The sequence below is a fragment of the Epinephelus fuscoguttatus genome, linkage group LG1 (genome assembly GCF_011397635.1).
Source record: "Epinephelus fuscoguttatus linkage group LG1, E.fuscoguttatus.final_Chr_v1".
Classification (NCBI taxonomy): Eukaryota; Metazoa; Chordata; class Actinopteri; order Perciformes; family Serranidae; genus Epinephelus; species Epinephelus fuscoguttatus.
Window position 1 is genome coordinate 22,390,517 of NC_064752.1, and position 18,764 is coordinate 22,409,280.

The 18,764-nt window shown below is 39.0% G+C and overlaps 2 protein-coding genes across 2 annotated transcripts; one reads left to right on the top strand and one right to left on the bottom strand.

Annotated features, from left to right (window-relative positions):
- Positions 1-1,196: 1,196 nt before the first annotated feature.
- On the top strand, positions 1,197-10,280 carry utp3 (UTP3 small subunit processome component). Its single transcript, XM_049583676.1, has 16 exons — positions 1,197-1,368; positions 1,659-1,746; positions 3,299-3,355; positions 3,448-3,504; positions 3,590-3,710; positions 3,798-3,866; positions 3,973-4,094; positions 4,202-4,357; positions 4,492-4,563; positions 5,841-5,881; positions 5,969-6,065; positions 6,947-7,084; positions 7,194-7,330; positions 7,409-7,469; positions 9,858-9,965; positions 10,115-10,280. Exons 1-16 carry the CDS (start codon positions 1,352-1,354, stop codon positions 10,202-10,204), a joined length of 1,431 nt encoding a protein of 476 aa, XP_049439633.1. The 5' UTR covers positions 1,197-1,351; the 3' UTR covers positions 10,205-10,280.
- On the bottom strand, positions 10,268-16,770 carry ppcs (phosphopantothenoylcysteine synthetase). Its single transcript, XM_049583688.1, has 4 exons — positions 16,670-16,770; positions 12,871-13,408; positions 12,687-12,790; positions 10,268-10,985 (listed from the first exon to the last, which is right to left on the bottom strand). The coding sequence occupies exons 2-4, from the start codon at positions 13,403-13,405 to the stop codon at positions 10,659-10,661; spliced, it is 966 nt and encodes a 321-aa protein (XP_049439645.1). The 5' UTR covers positions 13,406-13,408; positions 16,670-16,770; the 3' UTR covers positions 10,268-10,658.
- Between the last annotated feature and the right edge of the window lie 1,994 nt (positions 16,771-18,764).

An 18,764-nucleotide genomic window follows, 5' to 3' on the forward strand; every position in this document is an offset into this window, starting at 1 on the left:
AGGTCCAATGTAGAAAGAGACAACTTGCCTGCAGCTAAAACAGTGAAGACAGAGAGGTCATGTCTGTTATTGTTATCTGGGCTTTGGGGGACTTCAGATGCAGTTTACACTTTTCAGATTTAAATTTAAAAGTTAATCATTAAAAAGCAGATATCAGAATTACAGATTTTAAAGTCACACTTTGTAGGTAGGTTTTGTGAGTTTAGTAGCCCACATTGAAACACATAACTAACTAGCTAACTAAATAAATAAATAAATAACTAAATGAATAAATAAATTGATAAGTAAATAAATGCAACAAAATTTCCCACCAGTAAGTTCAGTCCAGACATAGTAGAGAAATCTCCTTTAAACCATATTATAGAGGAAAAACTGGGACAGAAAACTGTTGTGTACAACTGAGTGGAAAATAATAATGATAATACAGAGTTAATTACTGAAAAATATACAAATTTCTAATGTCTCTTTGAAATTACCTGCAGGGTTTGAACGGCCGCTAAGACCTATGACACATATACCACAGTATATGTAAGAGTGATAGAAATTAGAGTGGAGTGTAGTATCAAGGGATTGCTGGAGATAGGAAACAAAAGTGGAAGTGAGATGGGAAAAGGGCTTTATTCGAATGGAAACAGGTAAGCTGCAATATCCAAAAGAATATAAACCATCTTCATCTTCCCAAGCAGAATTCAATCATATAGAGGGCATACATTATGCCCATTATGTTTAAGAAACCACTTGAAAAGAAAGTTGTAATTAATAATTGATAGTGAATGATTCTGCTTTTCATTGGTGTGAATTTGTTTTATATTATTTAGGCAGAGGTCATTGAGGCTTTCTCTATCTCCCTCTGGACATTCATTGTTAGTTAATAAGTTAGTTAATTTAATTTAATTTAAATTAATTTCATTTCATTTTGTTTAATTTAATTTAATTTAATTTAATTTAATTTAATTTAATTTAATTCAGTTTAGCTTAGTTGGTTTTATTTATTTTTATTTGTATTTATTTGTATCTATTTGTATTTATTTTTATTTTATTTTATTTCATTTTTTTGCATGTGATTTTATCCTATATACAAAGTCAAAAACTACTTGCCTAAATGAAATGATGTTGCACACACCTCAGTACAGTAGGGGGCGCTGTGCACCACCTACATCGTTTTATAGACCAGCAACAAAAGTGAAGAAGAAGAAATCCCGGAAGCACGCGGTATCCGAGCGGAGTCGCTTCAACTCAGTTCGACTGGATATCTACAGTTTTCTTTTGTTTTAGTCTCCAGCTATAATCACTGACATTTCAACGCCCTGTGTTGTTTGCTCACGTGCAGCAAACACGTTTAATTTCCATCATGGTTCGAGCGAAAAGGTGAGTTTAGCGAAAGTTAGCAAACACAGTCTGCACGTTTGTATGTGTTAATGTGATGCTAACGTTAAATATAGCCTCCATTTACTGTTTCCCAACGGTCATTAACAGTTAAAGTGACGTGTTGTGGAAACTGTTTGGTAATTTAAAAGTCTAATAAGTTGTTAGCCCTAAATCATGGAGCCTCACATTGTCCATCAGCACCAACAGGAAGTTAACAGATGTTCAAACATCCTCTGCAGACTCAGAGCAGAGATTTCAACACAGTCAAGTCTCCTGTTTTTATTGCTCAGGGCTGTGAAGATACAAAGGCCCAAGAAGACACAGCGATATGATGAAGATGACCCTGAAGCCTACAAGAACATGCCTGTACCTGATAAGGTAACTCTGTCACTGCTGGCTGCAGTGTTGTCTGCCTGACTGAACGTATGTGGTTTATAACACTGATAGAAAGACCTATTATAGCTGTGTGCTACTGACACGTGCAATATGCTGCTAATTATAATAGAGATGCACAAAATAAATGTGTTTGTTTTGTCACTACAATATCACACACAAGAGGAAGGGGAAAACATCTACTGACATTACATGTATTATGTTGTATGCATCCAACTAGGACTGGACTATCATTAATTCATTCATTTTCTGTAACTACGTATCATGTTAGGGGTTGTGGGGGGGCTGTAGCCTATCCCAGCTGACACTGGGCAAGTTGGGATACACCCTGGACAGGTCACCAGAGTATCACAGGGCTGACACCTAGAGACAGACAACCATTCACGCCCATATTCACACTTACAGGCAATTTAGAGTCTGTGTTTGGGAGGAAGCCAGAGTACCTGCAGAAAACCCACGCTGATACAGGGAAAACATGCAGACTCCACACAGAAGGGCTCCCCAAGCCCGGGGTTTGAACCCCAGGAACCCTCTTGCTGTGAGGCAACAATGCTAAGCACTGCACCACTGTGCTGCCTGGCACTGAGTGATAACTTTATATTGTATCGATCTTAATATGGGACTACACATCATCTTAGATTTTGGATATCATAATATCACAAGTCATATCTTTCCGTAGTTTTAAAGGCTGCATTACAGTAAATAGCATTACAGTGTTGACATGCTATTGATATCAAGGTTTGGGGGGAAAAATGTGATATTGGATTTTCTCCATATTGCCCAGCCTTACATTATCTAACAGATGTTGATTATTTTAAGTGGTGCCCAGAAAAAAAAGCACTGATGCCATTTTTATCACTATTATTATTTTTTGCACACCCTTCTTTTTGTGCACCGATGTTCTGAATAGATTGACGTTTTTTGGTATTGATATCAGCCTGTGAACCTTTTTTGTGGCTGTCCAGCTTTGTTGAATTGGTGTCAGGTACTTCCTCTGCCATCCTCTCTTTCCTTACCTTCTAGACAGTATTATCCTGTCTGTACGTCAGGTGCACCTGCTTTGTTTTGGCTGTTGGCTCTGGTATACCTAATAAATCTAAGCTAGAGGTGTGTGGTATAATGTCTAAGGGAAGAAAGTGGTAATTTAGAAATTAAGGCCGAACACGTGAAAGTCAAAACCTATAAATAATAAGGAGAAAAACAACGACTGGCCAGCTCAGTCAGTGTAAACGTCCACAGAATTTTTGGACTGCCTGTCTGTGCTGTGGACTTTTACACTGCGTGAGCTGGCCAGTGATTGCTTTGTATCTTTATGTGACTATTTGCCGCATCCTTGAAGAGCACCTGAATTTTTACAACTAACTACATCATGCCATAACCCAGTGCAGCACTCCTTATTTTTTCCTCACTACAAATAATAGGTTCAGAAATTTTGACCACTTTTCTCTAATAGTTACCGTTAACAAACTGTCACCACATCGACTCTGCTTCGGTGTTGTGGTTGTTATTTTCAACATGTCTCCTCTCTTCTTTTCAGAAATCGTCACAGTACACAAAGGACAAAATCGATGAGTTTCACGATGAGAAGATTGCAGTAAGTTAACCTCGTTAGTGGTTCTGTTGTAGGTGTGTGCCGGTGTTTTTATGTCCTCCTAACTTGTATTTGCTGCGGCCACTTTGTCACAGAAACTTCTCGCCAGCGGTGTTCAGATGGAGAGCGACGACGAGGAACTGGATGATGAGGTAATGGCTTATGGGTTTGTTTGGAGTTAACTCCAGAAAATTAACGCAGTTCAACAAGAAATTCAAGCTCATCTGATTTTCACAGGAGGAAGTGATGGCCCTGGATGATTCGGAGTCAGAGGATGATGATGAGGTGGAGGAGGAAGAAGAGGAGGGAGAGGAGGGGACAGACATGGAGAGTGATCTCGAGGGAAAAAAAGAAGAAGGTAAACATGAAACCATCAGCTAATGCCCAGGATGTGGTCACTATCATATCAGCCTGTTGAGCTGTATTTGTTATTTATCGTCCTCAGATCTTCCTAATGAGATGGCATGGGGAAAGAAGAAGAAGATGTTCTATGACTCAGACTATGTGACCACCAGTAAGCATCATTTATCTCCAGCAGAATTATTCAGGCAGCTCATGATAGTTTTGTTGTCTGTGTGGCCAATGTTTACTTATGCAACTATTTATTTGTGTTATTAAAGAGGGGAAATCTCAAGAAGAGCTGGAAGCTGAGGAACAAGAGGAAGAAGAAGAAGCTAAAAATATCCAGAATCGTTTGGCTGCTAATCTGAGCGAGGAGGATTATGATTTAAACTTTTTCCAGGTATTTTGTTATTGTGAATCTCTCCTGCACACCTGCAGTTATTCCACACGTGTTGATAAAAAGTGTTTTTTTGTTTATTTTTGGTATTTTTATGTGTCTAAATGAAGGAATTTGCTGTGGAGGAGAAGGAGGAAAACAAGACTGAGCAGAAAGAGGAGAGGATTGTGAAAGACCTGCAGCAGATGTCCCAGAAGGAAAAAATGAAACTATTGAAAAAGGAGTCACCGGAGCTGCTCGAGCTTATTCAGGACTTCAAGGCAAAGGTAAAACACTGTCATGCAACCAAAACACATGCAAAACAGTGTTAGTGTTTAATAAGTCAAAAGATATTTGATAGTTAGCACAGACCAAAATCTAATTAATGTGAATTGTTTTTGTTCCCGCATGATGCGTGTAGCTTAAAGAACTGAAGGATGAGCTGCAGCCCCTCGTACAGATGGTGAAGGACGGAAAGATCCCACCAGGAAAGGTGAGCACTTTTAGTTTCATTTATAGCTGTGCATTTGTCAACCGACTTTGAATTTTAAAGCATCTATAATCGATATTTTTGGACTAACAAGGCATCAACTGAAAATGTGAAAACAGTAATTGCGGATAATCCAATGACAATCTGCTGTTTCCGTAATCTGACATGTAAAAATTCCACTGCAAATTACCTGTCATATTTGCCAAACAGAGGTCAAGTGATAACATTAGTCCAGTGCAAATCTGCATCACCTTATTCAGAGTCATATTAAGTCCTTTTTGTTGTCTCCAACCCATTCATAGAAAGAGCGAGCTCAAATCCATCAGAAGAGAGAAATCTTGAATGATGATGAGATGGACGACGTCACAATATGTGGCAGAATTGGTTGTGTTTGTTTAACCGTTTGAAAGCTGGAGCAACATCACTTTTTTATGCTGCTTTCAAACACCTTTGGTGCAAGTATTTAAACTTTTGAACCCTGAGTGAATTGGTGTTATTTCTTTCACAAACATAGGGAAAAAGGCACTAAGCAACTTGGTAAGAAATGTCTCACAAATTGCAAAAAAGTAAGAGTAAAAGTATATATATTAAAAAAAAACTAGGGAAAAACCTATATTTCTAATTATTACTATTACATTTTAAAATGATGCTTCAGAATTTCTGAAAAAAATTCAAGCATTTTTTTTAAATCACCGCTAGTTTTGCTGTGTAGTGTTTCTGTTTTGCGTAGAGTGGAGTCACAAATGGCTGTGCACATCATAACCAGGGGATAGTGTCAGTATATTTGGGTAAATTACAGACTCTGTTTATCTTTTATGAATGAACAGGGCAAAACACAGACATTGGAACATAATTTCTGAACCACATGAAGTCCCCTCGTAATACTAGTCCTGTGTAAATAGGACATTTAAGCATCAGCAACTTAACTAAATTGTATTGTATGACGTATCATGTATAGCCTGTTTATAATCAAAGCTAAATTATCATTCCCATAACCTGCTTAACCTGATACTGTATGAATATTCACACTGAAATCTGCCATGGCCGTGGTTAGGTTCTTAAAATGACTGTAATCGCATCAACAGTTAGATTGATCATTATTTTTCTTATTTTGAAATTTAATGGTGACTGTAAGATTTATTCATTATTATTATTATAGGGGCGAAATGTGATGTTTGTTGTTGTGATGTAAGCTTGCAGTCTGGATGAGTGTTTGAGTACCAATTAATGATATCAATCAAATATGTGAGACTGAATACTTTTCATCCTGTTTTCCAAAGGGTGCCGACTACCTCAAGACAAAACAGCAGCTATATCTCAAGTAAGTTGTATTAAATTATAAATGCATGCTGCAGATTCACATCACAGTCCTTTAAATGAATGACTAATATTTTCTTCCCTGCCACAGTTACTGCACGAACATCAGTTTCTACTTGGTGCTGAAAGCAAAACGGATCCCTGTTCATAACCACCCAGTGATTGAAAGGCTGCTCACCTACAGAAACGTGAGTCCACACACTGACATTAACACCTGCTGCCAGGTGAACACACAGTATTAGTGATGTGTTTTCACCCCGTGTGTCAAGAAAACTGCCCATACAGAGTTTTTATTTTGGATGGCATGTTTCCCACACAAAGACTTTACTTGGACAGGCTGTTCAGCAACGTTCGAACAAGGTGCTTTGAGTACTTGAATTTGTCATTTAGAAATCTAAGTACCAGAAGTCCTTGAAAAAGTACTTGATTGAGTGGAGAACACAATGATAAATTATTTTATGAAACGTTTTACATTCAGTAAATGTTTTAAACTAGGAAGCCAAGAACGGCGGTGCTTGATATTATTTCCTAATTCTGTATGAGCTCAGCATACGAATGGGTTGGTTAACACCAATAACTAGTCAGCGCTAGGATGTTTGGCTAGCCTGCAGAACACTCACACCAGAGAAGCATCAGCTGTTAGCACAAATTTTGAGCTGTAATGCGGCAGTAAATAAGCAGCCGTGTGTGTCTGACTGTGGAGGGTGGAGCTGTTGAATGGATTATTTAGTTTGTTGCTTGTGGGGATGGAGGGACGACCACGCTGTGCTCTGAGCTCTGTATAGTTTCCTGCTATTTTGCCTGAATAATTTAATTAATAGTAAGTTCACTTTAGTAGCATAGTTGCTCTATTTTACAAATACTTTGCTGAAAACAAAAATGAAAGCTTGAAAAAGCACTCGAATTTGAACTGATCCTGTCTGTTTCATATCTGTGGGAAACACTGGTCATACTGGTTGTGATACTGCTACTGTATGATGTGTGATAATGGCAGCAATATCTGGCTGCACTGGCACATCACATTAGTTACAACACGCTGTCTGACTGTCTGTTCAATCCCTGCCTGCAGCTCATCAATGAACTCGGTTCAGTAGATGCTCGTCTTGCACCTCAGCTTCGCAAGCTACTAGCTGGTGAGGAGAAGGATGAGACCACCAGCAGAGCAGCAGTGGGCAAAAAGACCAGAGTGTCCAGTAAAAAGGAAAAGGTGAGAGTCATGTTGATTTTTTTGTCCTCCATACACAGATGTCACTTTGAATCTGTTGCTGACGTGTTAATATGGAACTTGAATAGTGATGAGTGCGTGCTGTTTGCAGGATTCTGAGGAAACTCTGCCTGAGGTCGAGGAGGATTCAGACTCTGACCTGGATGAGGAGGCGGCTCTTCGTTTCTACAGAGAGGTGGAGCAGCGGTCCAAACTGAAGAGAAAGGGCAACGAGCCAGAGGCTGAAGAGTAAGTATGGTCTGAGTCTTTAAAATGGTAGTTCGGACAAAATCAAGAGGGGATTTGATAAATGTCAATTTGTCGCAGGTTGGAGGAGGATGAAGATGAGGAGGAGGATCCCGATGCTAAGAGAGGAATCACTTACCAGGTACAGAGTTACAACCACTCACACACTGAAATATTAGTGTTTACAGTCAGATGCTCCGAACCAGACAAACTCTTATTACTTATTAACAGAACACCATCAGATCAGGTGATTATGGACATTTACTGGCAATTGAATGGATCCTCACAAGGATTATGTGGACATATAGGCAAGATATACGACTGGAAGGTGTTGGTTTTTATGCTGGATGAACCTGAACTGATAATTTTATGCACGGTTACATTATCCAAACAAGGTTAAATTTTTAAGTTGGTCTCAGGGGCTGCACACATGGTGCGTTTTCTTTGCCTTCAAATTAGTTGTTTTCAGTGTAGATGACGCTCGTCGCAGCACGCATGTACTCCCGATCGCCTGTTTTGTTAGGGCGCAAGGGCTGCACCCGGTTCAACTTCTGGAACACAGCAGCGCACACACACGTGATGAGGAACAGCCAATCACAGCTGGCAGAAATCTTTCCCTCCTTCTATAAATATCAGTTTGTGGTAAATATGTAGAAGTTTATCATTTTAGTGCAGGGCTATCCACAGCTTTACATCTGTCCCACAACCAATATTCGACACCTACACACTTAAAAATCAGCACCTGGAAGAAGATCAGCTCTGCACTCAGGATTTCATGTAGGTAGGCTGTTATGGTTTCTTAGCAACTTTACACGCAACCTGCCTCTGCGCTCTTGAAAGCTGGCAATAGGGAAAAGAGTTGCACATAGCGCCCGACCTCGCGTTTTCCAGGCAGTCAAAGACATGGAATGTGTACGGCCCCTTAAAGCAGCGAAGGTCTTCTCTGTATGTGGACTATTTTATTCCCACGCTTAGGTAGACAAATCTCAAAGTGGGTAAAACATGTACTGTATGTTTTATAGTTTTTTTTTTGGTCATATAAACTACAGGAAAGCAACAAGTAAAACAGAGCAAGCTTACGAAACTGTATTTTTTCAATACATTTCAACAAATGGTGCTTCTCACACTAGGGCTAGGTAAGGTTATTAATTGAATTTAATTTTCAATTCTGATTTTGGCTTCCTACAGTTTTAAAAACAACGTAAGTGAGATTAAAAAAAATAATGGGAATTCTGTTTTGCAGTGATGCTCTGGTTTTGTCTTGTATTATAAATCCAGGACGCCCCTTTCTTTCACAGCAGTGTGCTCAACTTGGTGACTTTCTCGCTAGATTTAGCAACTTTTCAGACCCTCTCGGTGACTTTATTTATAAAAAGTGAGCAGTGACTCATTCAGACCATCATGGAAGAAGTGAGAAATATATTCAAATATATTATAATCCATTCCCCTGCATGCTGCTCTGAATAATTGCAGGCCATGGCTCTTCTGCCAACAGTGCGGGGTCTCGCCCTCTCCTCTTGTGCCACATTTATATATTATGAATAATAGGGGTGCTGCTGAATAGTTGACTATTCAACGACTCGATCTCATAGTTGAATCATCGCAGTTGCATCTGTCTGTGCTTAATGTATGATTTTTCATAGAATTGCTTTGTTTCTCTTTTTACATTTGCATCTCTCTTGATCAATCTCCTTCAATCCCATTCAGTGCTGTGGTCAACACCACTGACGCACATACACACACCTACACATGCACCCCTGACACACAACAAAAAGCGCTAGATGGAACACATAGATCATTTTCATGGCAGACAATTTGACATGTCATAGTAGGTGAAGCACCGACGTATTTAACTACATTGATGATGGCTGCTTTCAACATAGGGGAGGCCCTGAATTTGCATATGCTGAGTCACTTGAATAGTTAATGGGACCCTTAACGAGCCATCGTGACTCTTGTTTATTTCAGTGCTTTTCCTGCTGTGACAAGTCAAAATGTCCGCTGTGAAAAAGGTCGATGAGAAAATAAGTTCTTATGCAAAGTCAAAAAGACAAGGTGTTTATTTGGGTGTTTCAGCTCTTTTTGCTGTGGAAAAAATAAACTAATGTCGCAAATGAGAATATGGATCAATGAGCAAAAAAAAAAAAAAACAGTTGAAGGTAGGCGAGACTTTATGAATCAGATCAACTGTAAATTCTTGGTGACAGACACCCCTAATACATTATTTATGTCATCTATGTAACTTGTTTTTTCACATTTTTTATTTTTTCATTTTTCAGTTGAATTATATTCAAAATTCAAGAAAATCCACTGTTAAAAATACATAAAAGTTCAATAAATGCGTGCTTTCAAAGTCAGAGTCAGCTTGTCAAGAAGTAGTGATCTCAGTATTGACTGCAATAATCAGGATTGTGATTTTTGTTGTAATCGAGCAGCCCTATCTCACACTGTACTCACGCCATACATTCCACATTAATCTTTGTCATGTCTGTATAGTTTTTCTAATTTAGCATCTCTGCCTATTCCACAGATGGCCAAGAACAAAGGGCTCACACCAAAGAGGAAGAAAATTGATCGTAATCCCAGAGTCAAGCACAGAGAGAAGTTCAGACGGGCCAAAATCCGCCGAAAGGGCCAGGTGTGTATCCCATACATTCATCTTTATTACACTGCTGAAGTGCATCATGACCCTCCCGGGGACTGTCTGTGGGCTCAATCAAGAGCATATGAAGGTATGTCAAACAGGTTTCCAAAACCAATATTGACACTGCTGTTCCTATACACCAGGTGCGTGAGGTTCGTCGGGAGGAGAAGAGATACAGTGGCGAGCGGTCTGGTATTCGTGCTGGTGTCAAGAAGAGCGTCAAACTTAAGTAACCAAGCAGGAATCCAGAGTGTGCTGCCAGGTGTAGCTGTGAGGTTGAAAAAATACCAATCGACTCTACTTGTAATTGTTTATTATAGGTGTGTAATAAAGCATATCGCTGATTATTCAACTGTCAGTCACTGTTGTAGAAAAGACATGGAAATGTTTTATTGTTGTGGATCATTGCACAGCGTGAATAAACATTTGATAAACCTTCAATAACTTATAGTCCCTGTACAGAGACACCGCTAAAAGCTCAGAGGCCCACTGTTTACAGGACAAGGGAAGGCATGACGTGTTTATGGTTACAGTTATTACTAAGGTTATGCAACATACTTAATATACAGTAACTTTTCAGCACAACAGGCGAGTATGAATTTAAGCCAAGCTCAGGATCAGGTAAGAACACAGACACAACTTCACAGCTGCGTCACTGACTCAGACATGCTGTGTACACGATGACTGTCACACCCCTTGTTGAGTTATGAACTTGTCGTGTGCTGACGTCAGGTTGCTCACTATCCTGTCCTCGATCTCCACCTCATTCTTCACATCCTCCTCTGTGAGGATCAGCTCAGCCTGAGTCTCGGGGGTCACCACCACCACGTAACCCCGTCTAGAGTCCAGCACGTTGGCCACCACCGCCTGGTGCCTGTAGGTGTCCAGAGCCCGTCGAGCTTTGTCCAGCAGGATGGCTGCGTCTGTCTCCAGCTTAAAGGATATGACAAAAGCCTGAGGTGCCCAGTCCTTCACCAGCGGGGACAGTATCTTGGGGACCATGTTCATGCTGAGCTGAAGGGAAGGAAAAAGAGATTATAGCTGAGTTGAGGTGGTGCATTTTGAGGGGGAAAAAGGAGGACGACAAATGACAAATACAGTAGCGTCCATTAGTAAAATAAACCCAGATCATAACTACCTTAACCTACAACAAAATGATTTTTAGAAATGACGTATCTTGAACCCACACAGCACGATGCCTCAGTAGGCATTAGCACGTTCATTTTGCATCACCCAAGCCTCAAACTCAACCTTAGACATGGAGAGCAACATAGACATAGATGGGCGTCACACTATGACTATGACACTAGCAAGGTTCCATGTAAAGGCAGATACAAAACTAGTGTCAAAATTCAGTGAACAAGACAATTTTCTGGGAATTCTTGTACTTCACCTAGACAACAGAGAGATGTCTGTAGTGTATTTTTTTTTTTTTTTTTACAAAAACTGCTTCATCAGTGACAAACTGATTTTTTCTGTATCTTTTTAAAATGCTCTTATTTCCATTGACTGCAATAGTTTACATGAGGACAGAATTCAAAATACTGTCAAAAATTCCATTTGAGATACAATAGTTAAGTCTTTGAACAGAAAATCTTGCACACTGCTCAGCTCCACAATTTATTAGTAACAGTGTTGTAGTAATTGGTACTAATAAATTGTGAAGCTGAGCAGTGTTCGGGATTTTCTTTTCAAAGACTCAAGTGACATTTTCCAATGCACCTGCATCTGAGACAATTGGATGTGCCAATACCTCTCTTCAAACTGAGATAAAATTCTTAAATTCATCACACTACATCTACCATGTCATGAAAATGTTGTCCTTTTTCAACATGAACATTGGAGACTTGTTTGTTAAGGATCTGCAGTAGCTGTTCACAGAACTGGTAACACTAAAACACTTTAATGCATTGTGGATTCAATTTTTGATGTTTAAAAAGTGGCTGGACTGTTTACGGAGGACAGTCTGAAGATGCTGTGTAGCGATTTTGTTGTCGTTTGAGCAAAAAATATGGGAGATAGGTTTAATTCCAGGTATATAACAATTTCTGCTCATTTGGGCACAGCTGGCAAAGTCATAACACGTACGACTCTCTTGTTATGAGTTTTCAGTGTTTTAAACTTAAGGTGGTTGCTGTATCACATCATCAGGACTATTAGCCCCAAATTTTTGTTGAGGAAACTTAAAAACTGGATCTATGTGCAAATTTAGGTTTTGTTTATTTCCATGCATGATTGGGCAGATTTCATGGTAGGAAGAAGAATTAGAACATTGGGAAAAACAATTAAGGTAAAGTAAGGTAAAACTTTAATGTCCCTGAGGGGCAATCTGGAATACAGACAAAAGTCATAAGTAAACTAAAAGAGAAAGTACAATATTTAACACAGAGAATCCAGAATCACACACTGTCGGGGTAAATCATGGACAATTAGTGGTCACTGCTGGTTAAGATAAGTGATAGCAGATGGAACAAAGGATGATCTGTAACGCTTAGTGCTACATTTAGGGAGGCAAAACCTCCGCCCTTAATTACATTGAATTCTCAAAAGTTATGAGTCTGCAGCTATGCTAGCAGCTCTTCAAGGCTGCACTTAAGCACAGCGGCGCTTACAGCTACATGGACAGGCCGACAGACCATTCCTGCTTGCAAGGCTAGAAACAAAAAAAGAAATCTTACATGTACATTTGCTAGAATTTTGTAATGTTTTACTCACTTGAAGAGGTCCATTGGAAGACTGGATTTTGTGTTCAGGCATCTCAGATGCTGGGATGTAGAAGTCGGACACAGCTGCAGCCAAATAAAACATGGCCTTGGATCCTAAGTGCAGAATCAACATTTAAGGAGTTATTAATATTAACAGTCACAGATTCAACCTGTAAATAGTTGCTGATCTGTACCTATTGTGCTGAGTGCCTGTGCTGCTGCTTTGAGTAGATGCAGATACTCTGACAGAGTGCTGAACTCAATGGGCAGGAGAAGTTCGCCTTCTTTCACTTCCTGGTATCGCCTCAATGCTTTGGCAATGTTGGGAAGCACCTGCTGGTTAACCACCACTTCACAGGAGTTACTGGATGCCCCTTCTCCATCTTTAAAATTCAGGGCATCCAGCATGTTAATGGTTGAGAACATGCGTGTGTAGGGGTAGAGAGAGCGATGCCTGTGGAGGAAGATGACGGCGTAGCCTGAGTCTATGAAATACTCTGCTGAGGAGGCTCCTCGTCTGCCGCTGCTGAAGTTATCGAGGAAGCGAACAGTGCGGGACTCGAGGGGAACTTTGGTGCCTCCTGATGTGATGAGTACCACCCTGCGACCCGCTGCAGCGTGATGCTTGGCGAAAGCAGCCATCTTCTCTTTGACCTCCTCAACATGGGAGGGAACGGCAAATTCTTCCGCTAACTTCCCATCGATGGAAGATATTCTGGGTTCAGCCATCACCTGAAGAGAGACAGAGGATTCAGTTTAGCAGAATAGTGATACAACAGTCAGAATGTGAAGTCTGTGTTTAATGGGGAACCTTTGCGTATCAGCCTGTCTGTTAACAAGTTGTATAATATCTTTTGTGGGTCTAGAGGGAGCTCTCTAAAGTTTGAGAAAATAACTTGATGATGTAATACGGGATGTACAGCACAAAATCAGATACAGCTGCAGCCAAGTAAAACACAGCATTCAATCCTAAGTGCATAATATACACTGGAGTACATCTGACAAGCAATATACTCAGCTTGGGCTCAGAGACCACATATTTTTCACAGAAAGTGTGAGAAACAAACTGGGGGCATTAAGAGACATGGACATTAACCAGGCAGCAAGTGTCTAATACAAGACCACTGAGTTGCATGATGGGAATTGCCTAGAGGGTCCAGATATTTTGGTCTCTACGGTATCGAACTTTGCTGCTTTTTAAAATTCCATCTTCTGTATGTCCCCAAACTTTATTAAAGTGCATTCATAAACCACTAAAGTAGTACTTGAATCAAGTCAACTGGGCCAAGACAATGCAATGCAGGTATCAAGGTTTCTGCATGAACTATATATTGACTATGAAGTAAAATGATATTGCAGCATATAAATTAAATTAATTATATTGGAGGTTATTTAGAAGCAGTGATTCCAGAGTTTGTCCAACCAGATTGTGCTGACAAGCAGGGTATGAAATTAACAAAATATTTTGGGGGCAATTTTGGCCCCCACGGTCTAAAAAATGGGGGCATTTTCAAAATGTTTGGGGGCCATCAAAAAAATTGTAATTATGTTCTAACAATAAGCACATGAAAATCAAAACCAACTAAGACAGTGTCTTCACTCTTCAGTAGAAACCACTATAAATGAAATAAATAATGGGTTACATAAAGTTATGGTTGCAAAATATCACTCAGATTTCCTATAATTCAACCAGTTTAAATGTGATGATGTAACCATTAATCTACTGATAGCAGTACCAATGTTTCACCACATTACAGTTACTTTTACTGTTAAAAAGGCCAAATTACTATAAATTCCTTAGATGCAATCCTGGAAGTAAGTTAATTTAAAATTTAACATTCATTCTACCTTAATTTTTCATTAATTTGTCATTGTGTAGACACAGATCACCCAAGAAATGGTTAATTTATACTTATGGTACAGCAAAGCCCCCTCCCCTTCTCTGTCAGATTACTCTCACGTAGTCAGTGCAATCTCGTTGATTATGTCTGGAAAATGAGTTGTAGAAGTGACGGTAAATTAATTTAATAAAAATAAAATTATGGGCGGCACGGTGGTGTGGTGGTTAGCACTCTCGCCTCACAGCAAGAGGGTTGCCGGTTCGATCCCGGGTGTGGGAGCCTTTCTGTGCAGAGTTTGTACCCTGCCTCTCGCCCGATGTAGCTGGGATAGGCTCCAGCCCCCCCGCGACCCTCAAGAGGATGAAGCGGTTAGAAGATGAATGAATGAATGAGTGAAAAATAAAATTATACTTTAATGTCAGATTGTAATACTGTTAAAAATACATATAGTTGTTTTGAAAACTTGGGGGCAATTTTGGCCCCTGGAACATGGCTTTTGGGGGCATTCTTGGATGAATTGCGGGCCAAATGGCCCGTGGCCCTTGCTAATTTCTGACACTGCTGACAAGTTTATTTTGTCTTTTGGCCTCAAAGTAATTAGATTAATTGATTAGTTGTCAACTATTAAATTAACTGCCGACTGATTTGATGATTGATTAATTGGTTTGGTTCATATCACTCCTGTTCTCCAGCAGAATTTTAAGATTCTCACCTTTAAAGGCCCTCCATAATCAAGCCCCTTCCTACCTGTCTGAACTCCGTATCTACACACACTCCCGTACTCTTAGATTCTCTTCTGCAATCCATCTCACATCACCATCTGCTCGCTTGGCTACCATGGGCTCTAGAGCCTACAGCCTCTGGAACTCTCTCCCTCATGACATTTGCAATATTGACTCCCTTTCCACTTTCAAATCCCGTCTGAAAACACACCTCTTCAAGCTGGCATATTCAGTCCGATTAAATGGTGACACACATATGGTGATATGCACTGTATGATGATAATTTTTTTTAAACTTTTATTGTATATTACGTAATTGTTTGATTGTATGATCTATGGATACACTGCTACTTGTTTTTTTTAACTGTGTCTTGTGAGCTGACCTTGAGTGCTTTGAAAGGTGCCTTTGAATAAAATGCATTATAATATTATTATCAATTGGTTTCAGTAATTTTTTTTATAAATAATAAAAAAAAAAGTCAAAATTCTCTGATTCCAGCTCCATAAGTGTGAATATTTTCTGGTTTCTTTACTCCTCTGTGTCAGTAAACTGATTATATTTGGGTTGTGGGCAAAACAAGACATTTGAGGGTGTTATTCTGGGCTCTGGGAAACACCGATCAAAACATTTCATCATTTTATGGACCAAACAACTAATCAATTAATCGAGAAAATAATCAACAATAAAAAGTAATGGTTAGTGTCAGCCCTAGTGCATACACATTTATACATGTAGCTAAAACTAATGCAGCCTAATTCAACAATTACAATGTAGGCTATGTTATAATGTTAAGTTAGAGAGGTTCTGGTACAACTTTATGGACATTTGAGAAGCTGTAGATTATGGTGCAGATGTTTAACTGTACTGAGACGTGTTTTTAACATGTTTGTACACCATTTCTGTTGGTAACAGTTGTCTTCAAAGTGGAGACAGGATAACACAACAGACAGAGAAACTGCAACCCCAAACACCACAAAGTTGAATGAACACTAACTGAATATTATAAACACAGGCTCTCAAATTACTTCACAGGATCTTATTAATGCTTACAGGAATATGGAATACTACGGGCTACTTTAATATAAACCATAACCTCACAGTCACTGAACTTCACAGTTGAACTTTGACCTTAAAATTTACGCAATAAATGTCTTTTGCTGGCGACTGATTCACTGCAGGAAACCCAGCCTCTTTAGATAATTGTGTCAAGGACAAAATATGATGGACTGCTTTCTCAATTTACCCTCAAATGTTCAGTAATAAAAGGTTAGAAGAAGAAGAGGAGCAGCAGAGTCCTCATATACACGGTACAGCACGTCACGTTACCTGCTATTAGATAATGATTTACCGCCGTGACAACAGCCTGAATGACAAACAAAAACAACCCTTGTTTTATGACAATAGTTTAATAAATGTCAGAAACCTCTTACTTTAGATTCCGCTGTTGTTCTCAATCAGCTCCACAACAACTTCTTCACTTCCTGAAGGCAGTCAGCTGAATTCTTTGGTCTTTATTAATACAGAAGAAAACCGTCAGCGCCCCCCGCGGCGGTACGCGGTACTACATCCAACACCACTCATGGTATTTCTGAGTCAGGTGAAATAGTGTAGTGCGTCATTTACTTTTCTCACTTTCATATGAGGTGTGGGACTTTATCAACATTAGCATCACCAGTGGCGCACACAGACTCCCAGAGGGCACAGGGGGAATTTCTCTTAAAGGGGATCTTTTGGACTGGACTGTCCCACTGACTCAGCAAGTGGCATGACAACGACACAAGTGAAGTGTTTGATATTGATCTGGAGAAGCTGGTGCTCATCAGATCTTCTCTATAATCTCCTCAGACTCTTGTTTTTTTCTGACTAGTGTAAGGAAGTTCTCATTTCTCAAACATGCTGGTTGGATCTTGTTGCAGGACGCGGTGAGTTTTGTAATCATATACTTTCTGATGGTACAAGTATATTTATTTATTTGAATCTCCTATGAAATTCATATCTTAAATTGAAGGTAGCAAAATAAAATGCAGTACTGGTGTTAATTACTTGTTCCCGTAACCCCAATGGAAGACATCAAATAAGTAATTTAGAATATGGTGACTCATACACTTGTTTAATACATAATAATTGTAGGTCTAGTTGGTCGTCAAAGTTGGAGTCGCAATTAAAATGAATCTGCAGCAGGTTGCTAAACATGTACTACAGATTTGACATCTTGGTCTGTTTTGTTTGTTTGTTTTTTCAGTTTATTATAAAGCCTATATATGTATTTTTTATTTTTATTTTAGATATGAGTTTGATAACTTGATGTGACATAAGTAACAACATTTCTCCCTCTGCAAAAACTGCAAGAAAAGACATTTTTGAATAATTTAATCTGAAATAACTGCTTTGCTGAATTTAAAAAAAAAAAAAAAACAAATTAGGGGACGAAGTATAGGCCAGTGTGAAAAAAAACTCCACACAGGGGCTTATTGGAAATGTTGTATTTTAAACAACTTTCTGATTTTATAAACCTTTTTACATTTTGTGTCTGAGATGATGAGCATTAATGATGTCTATACAAAAACTCTAATTTTGTGTTTCAGTCTAAAGAGGCACCTTGAACAGAAGGGCAGAGTAATTATTACTATAAATGTTTTAATTTAAAATGATCATTTTACAGAGAGTCTCAGGATTTATTAACTGCAGTACCTCTGATCGACCCACAAGTGTCGCTGTCGTCCTGCTGAATAGAAGATCACGTCACTTCAGCATTGCTGCTCTCATTGATACAAGTTTGATTTTGTTGATTATCAGATACGTTTGCGCACATTTTGTGCTACGTAGGCTAAATTCACGTTTATAAAAGCGAAGTGGCTTCTCTTTTACTAGCACCACCAGTAAAATAGATGATTAAAGAGGTGGTTCAAATTATAATAAACCTATATCTGGAGTCTTGTGTTCAAGAGGCACTTTGTAATTGGAAAAAGTGCATCAAATCTAAAAATGGCCAAAAGTCAGTATAATACAAAATATCTACAATCCGATTATTAAATATTTTTAATCAAATGCATGGATAATGGGCCTATAGCAAATTAGAAATAGATTATTTAGTTTATAATCAACATAAAAAATGATAAAAGCACATGAAAGAGGTGTGTCGGTTTTTACATTAAACATTTTTTCAGAGTCACTGTTTTCCACTGATGCTTTTCTGACTGCCTATATTACAAGCCTACACATGGAAGCTTTAGGCCCTTGAGTACAATTAAAGGACCTATAGATAGTAAAACCACAGAGTGCTCTTCTAAGGCCTCAACAATTACATGTTTCAACACTTTATCATAAGAACTCCTAAAACAATTGGTTGGGGGCAAGTGAATCATCCTTTACAGTAACTATATTCTTTACATATCATGTATCATAATAAAAAAAGATACATTAATTCAAATAAATTAAATCAAATCAAATATATAATATAGCCTGTTGCCCTATAACAGGAGGTAAGAAAAGAAAATTAGGACGGGGTCAATGTGAGCTCACAGA

Coding starts and splice junctions, on each gene's coding strand:
- utp3 (XM_049583676.1), top strand. Junction 1,747..3,298: donor ACATGCCTGTACCTGATAAG/GTAACTCTGTCA, acceptor TCTTCTTTTCAG/AAATCGTCACAGTACACAAA. Junction 4,358..4,491: donor TTCAGGACTTCAAGGCAAAG/GTAAAACACTGT, acceptor TGATGCGTGTAG/CTTAAAGAACTGAAGGATGA.
- ppcs (XM_049583688.1), bottom strand. CDS start 13,405: ATGGCTGAACCCAGAATATCTTCCATCGATGGGAAGTTAGCGGAAGAA. Junction 12,791..12,870: donor ACAGGCACTCAGCACAATAG/GTACAGATCAGC, acceptor TTCTGCACTTAG/GATCCAAGGCCATGTTTTAT. Junction 10,986..12,686: donor CTTCCAATGGACCTCTTCAA/GTGAGTAAAACA, acceptor CCTTCCCTTCAG/CTCAGCATGAACATGGTCCC.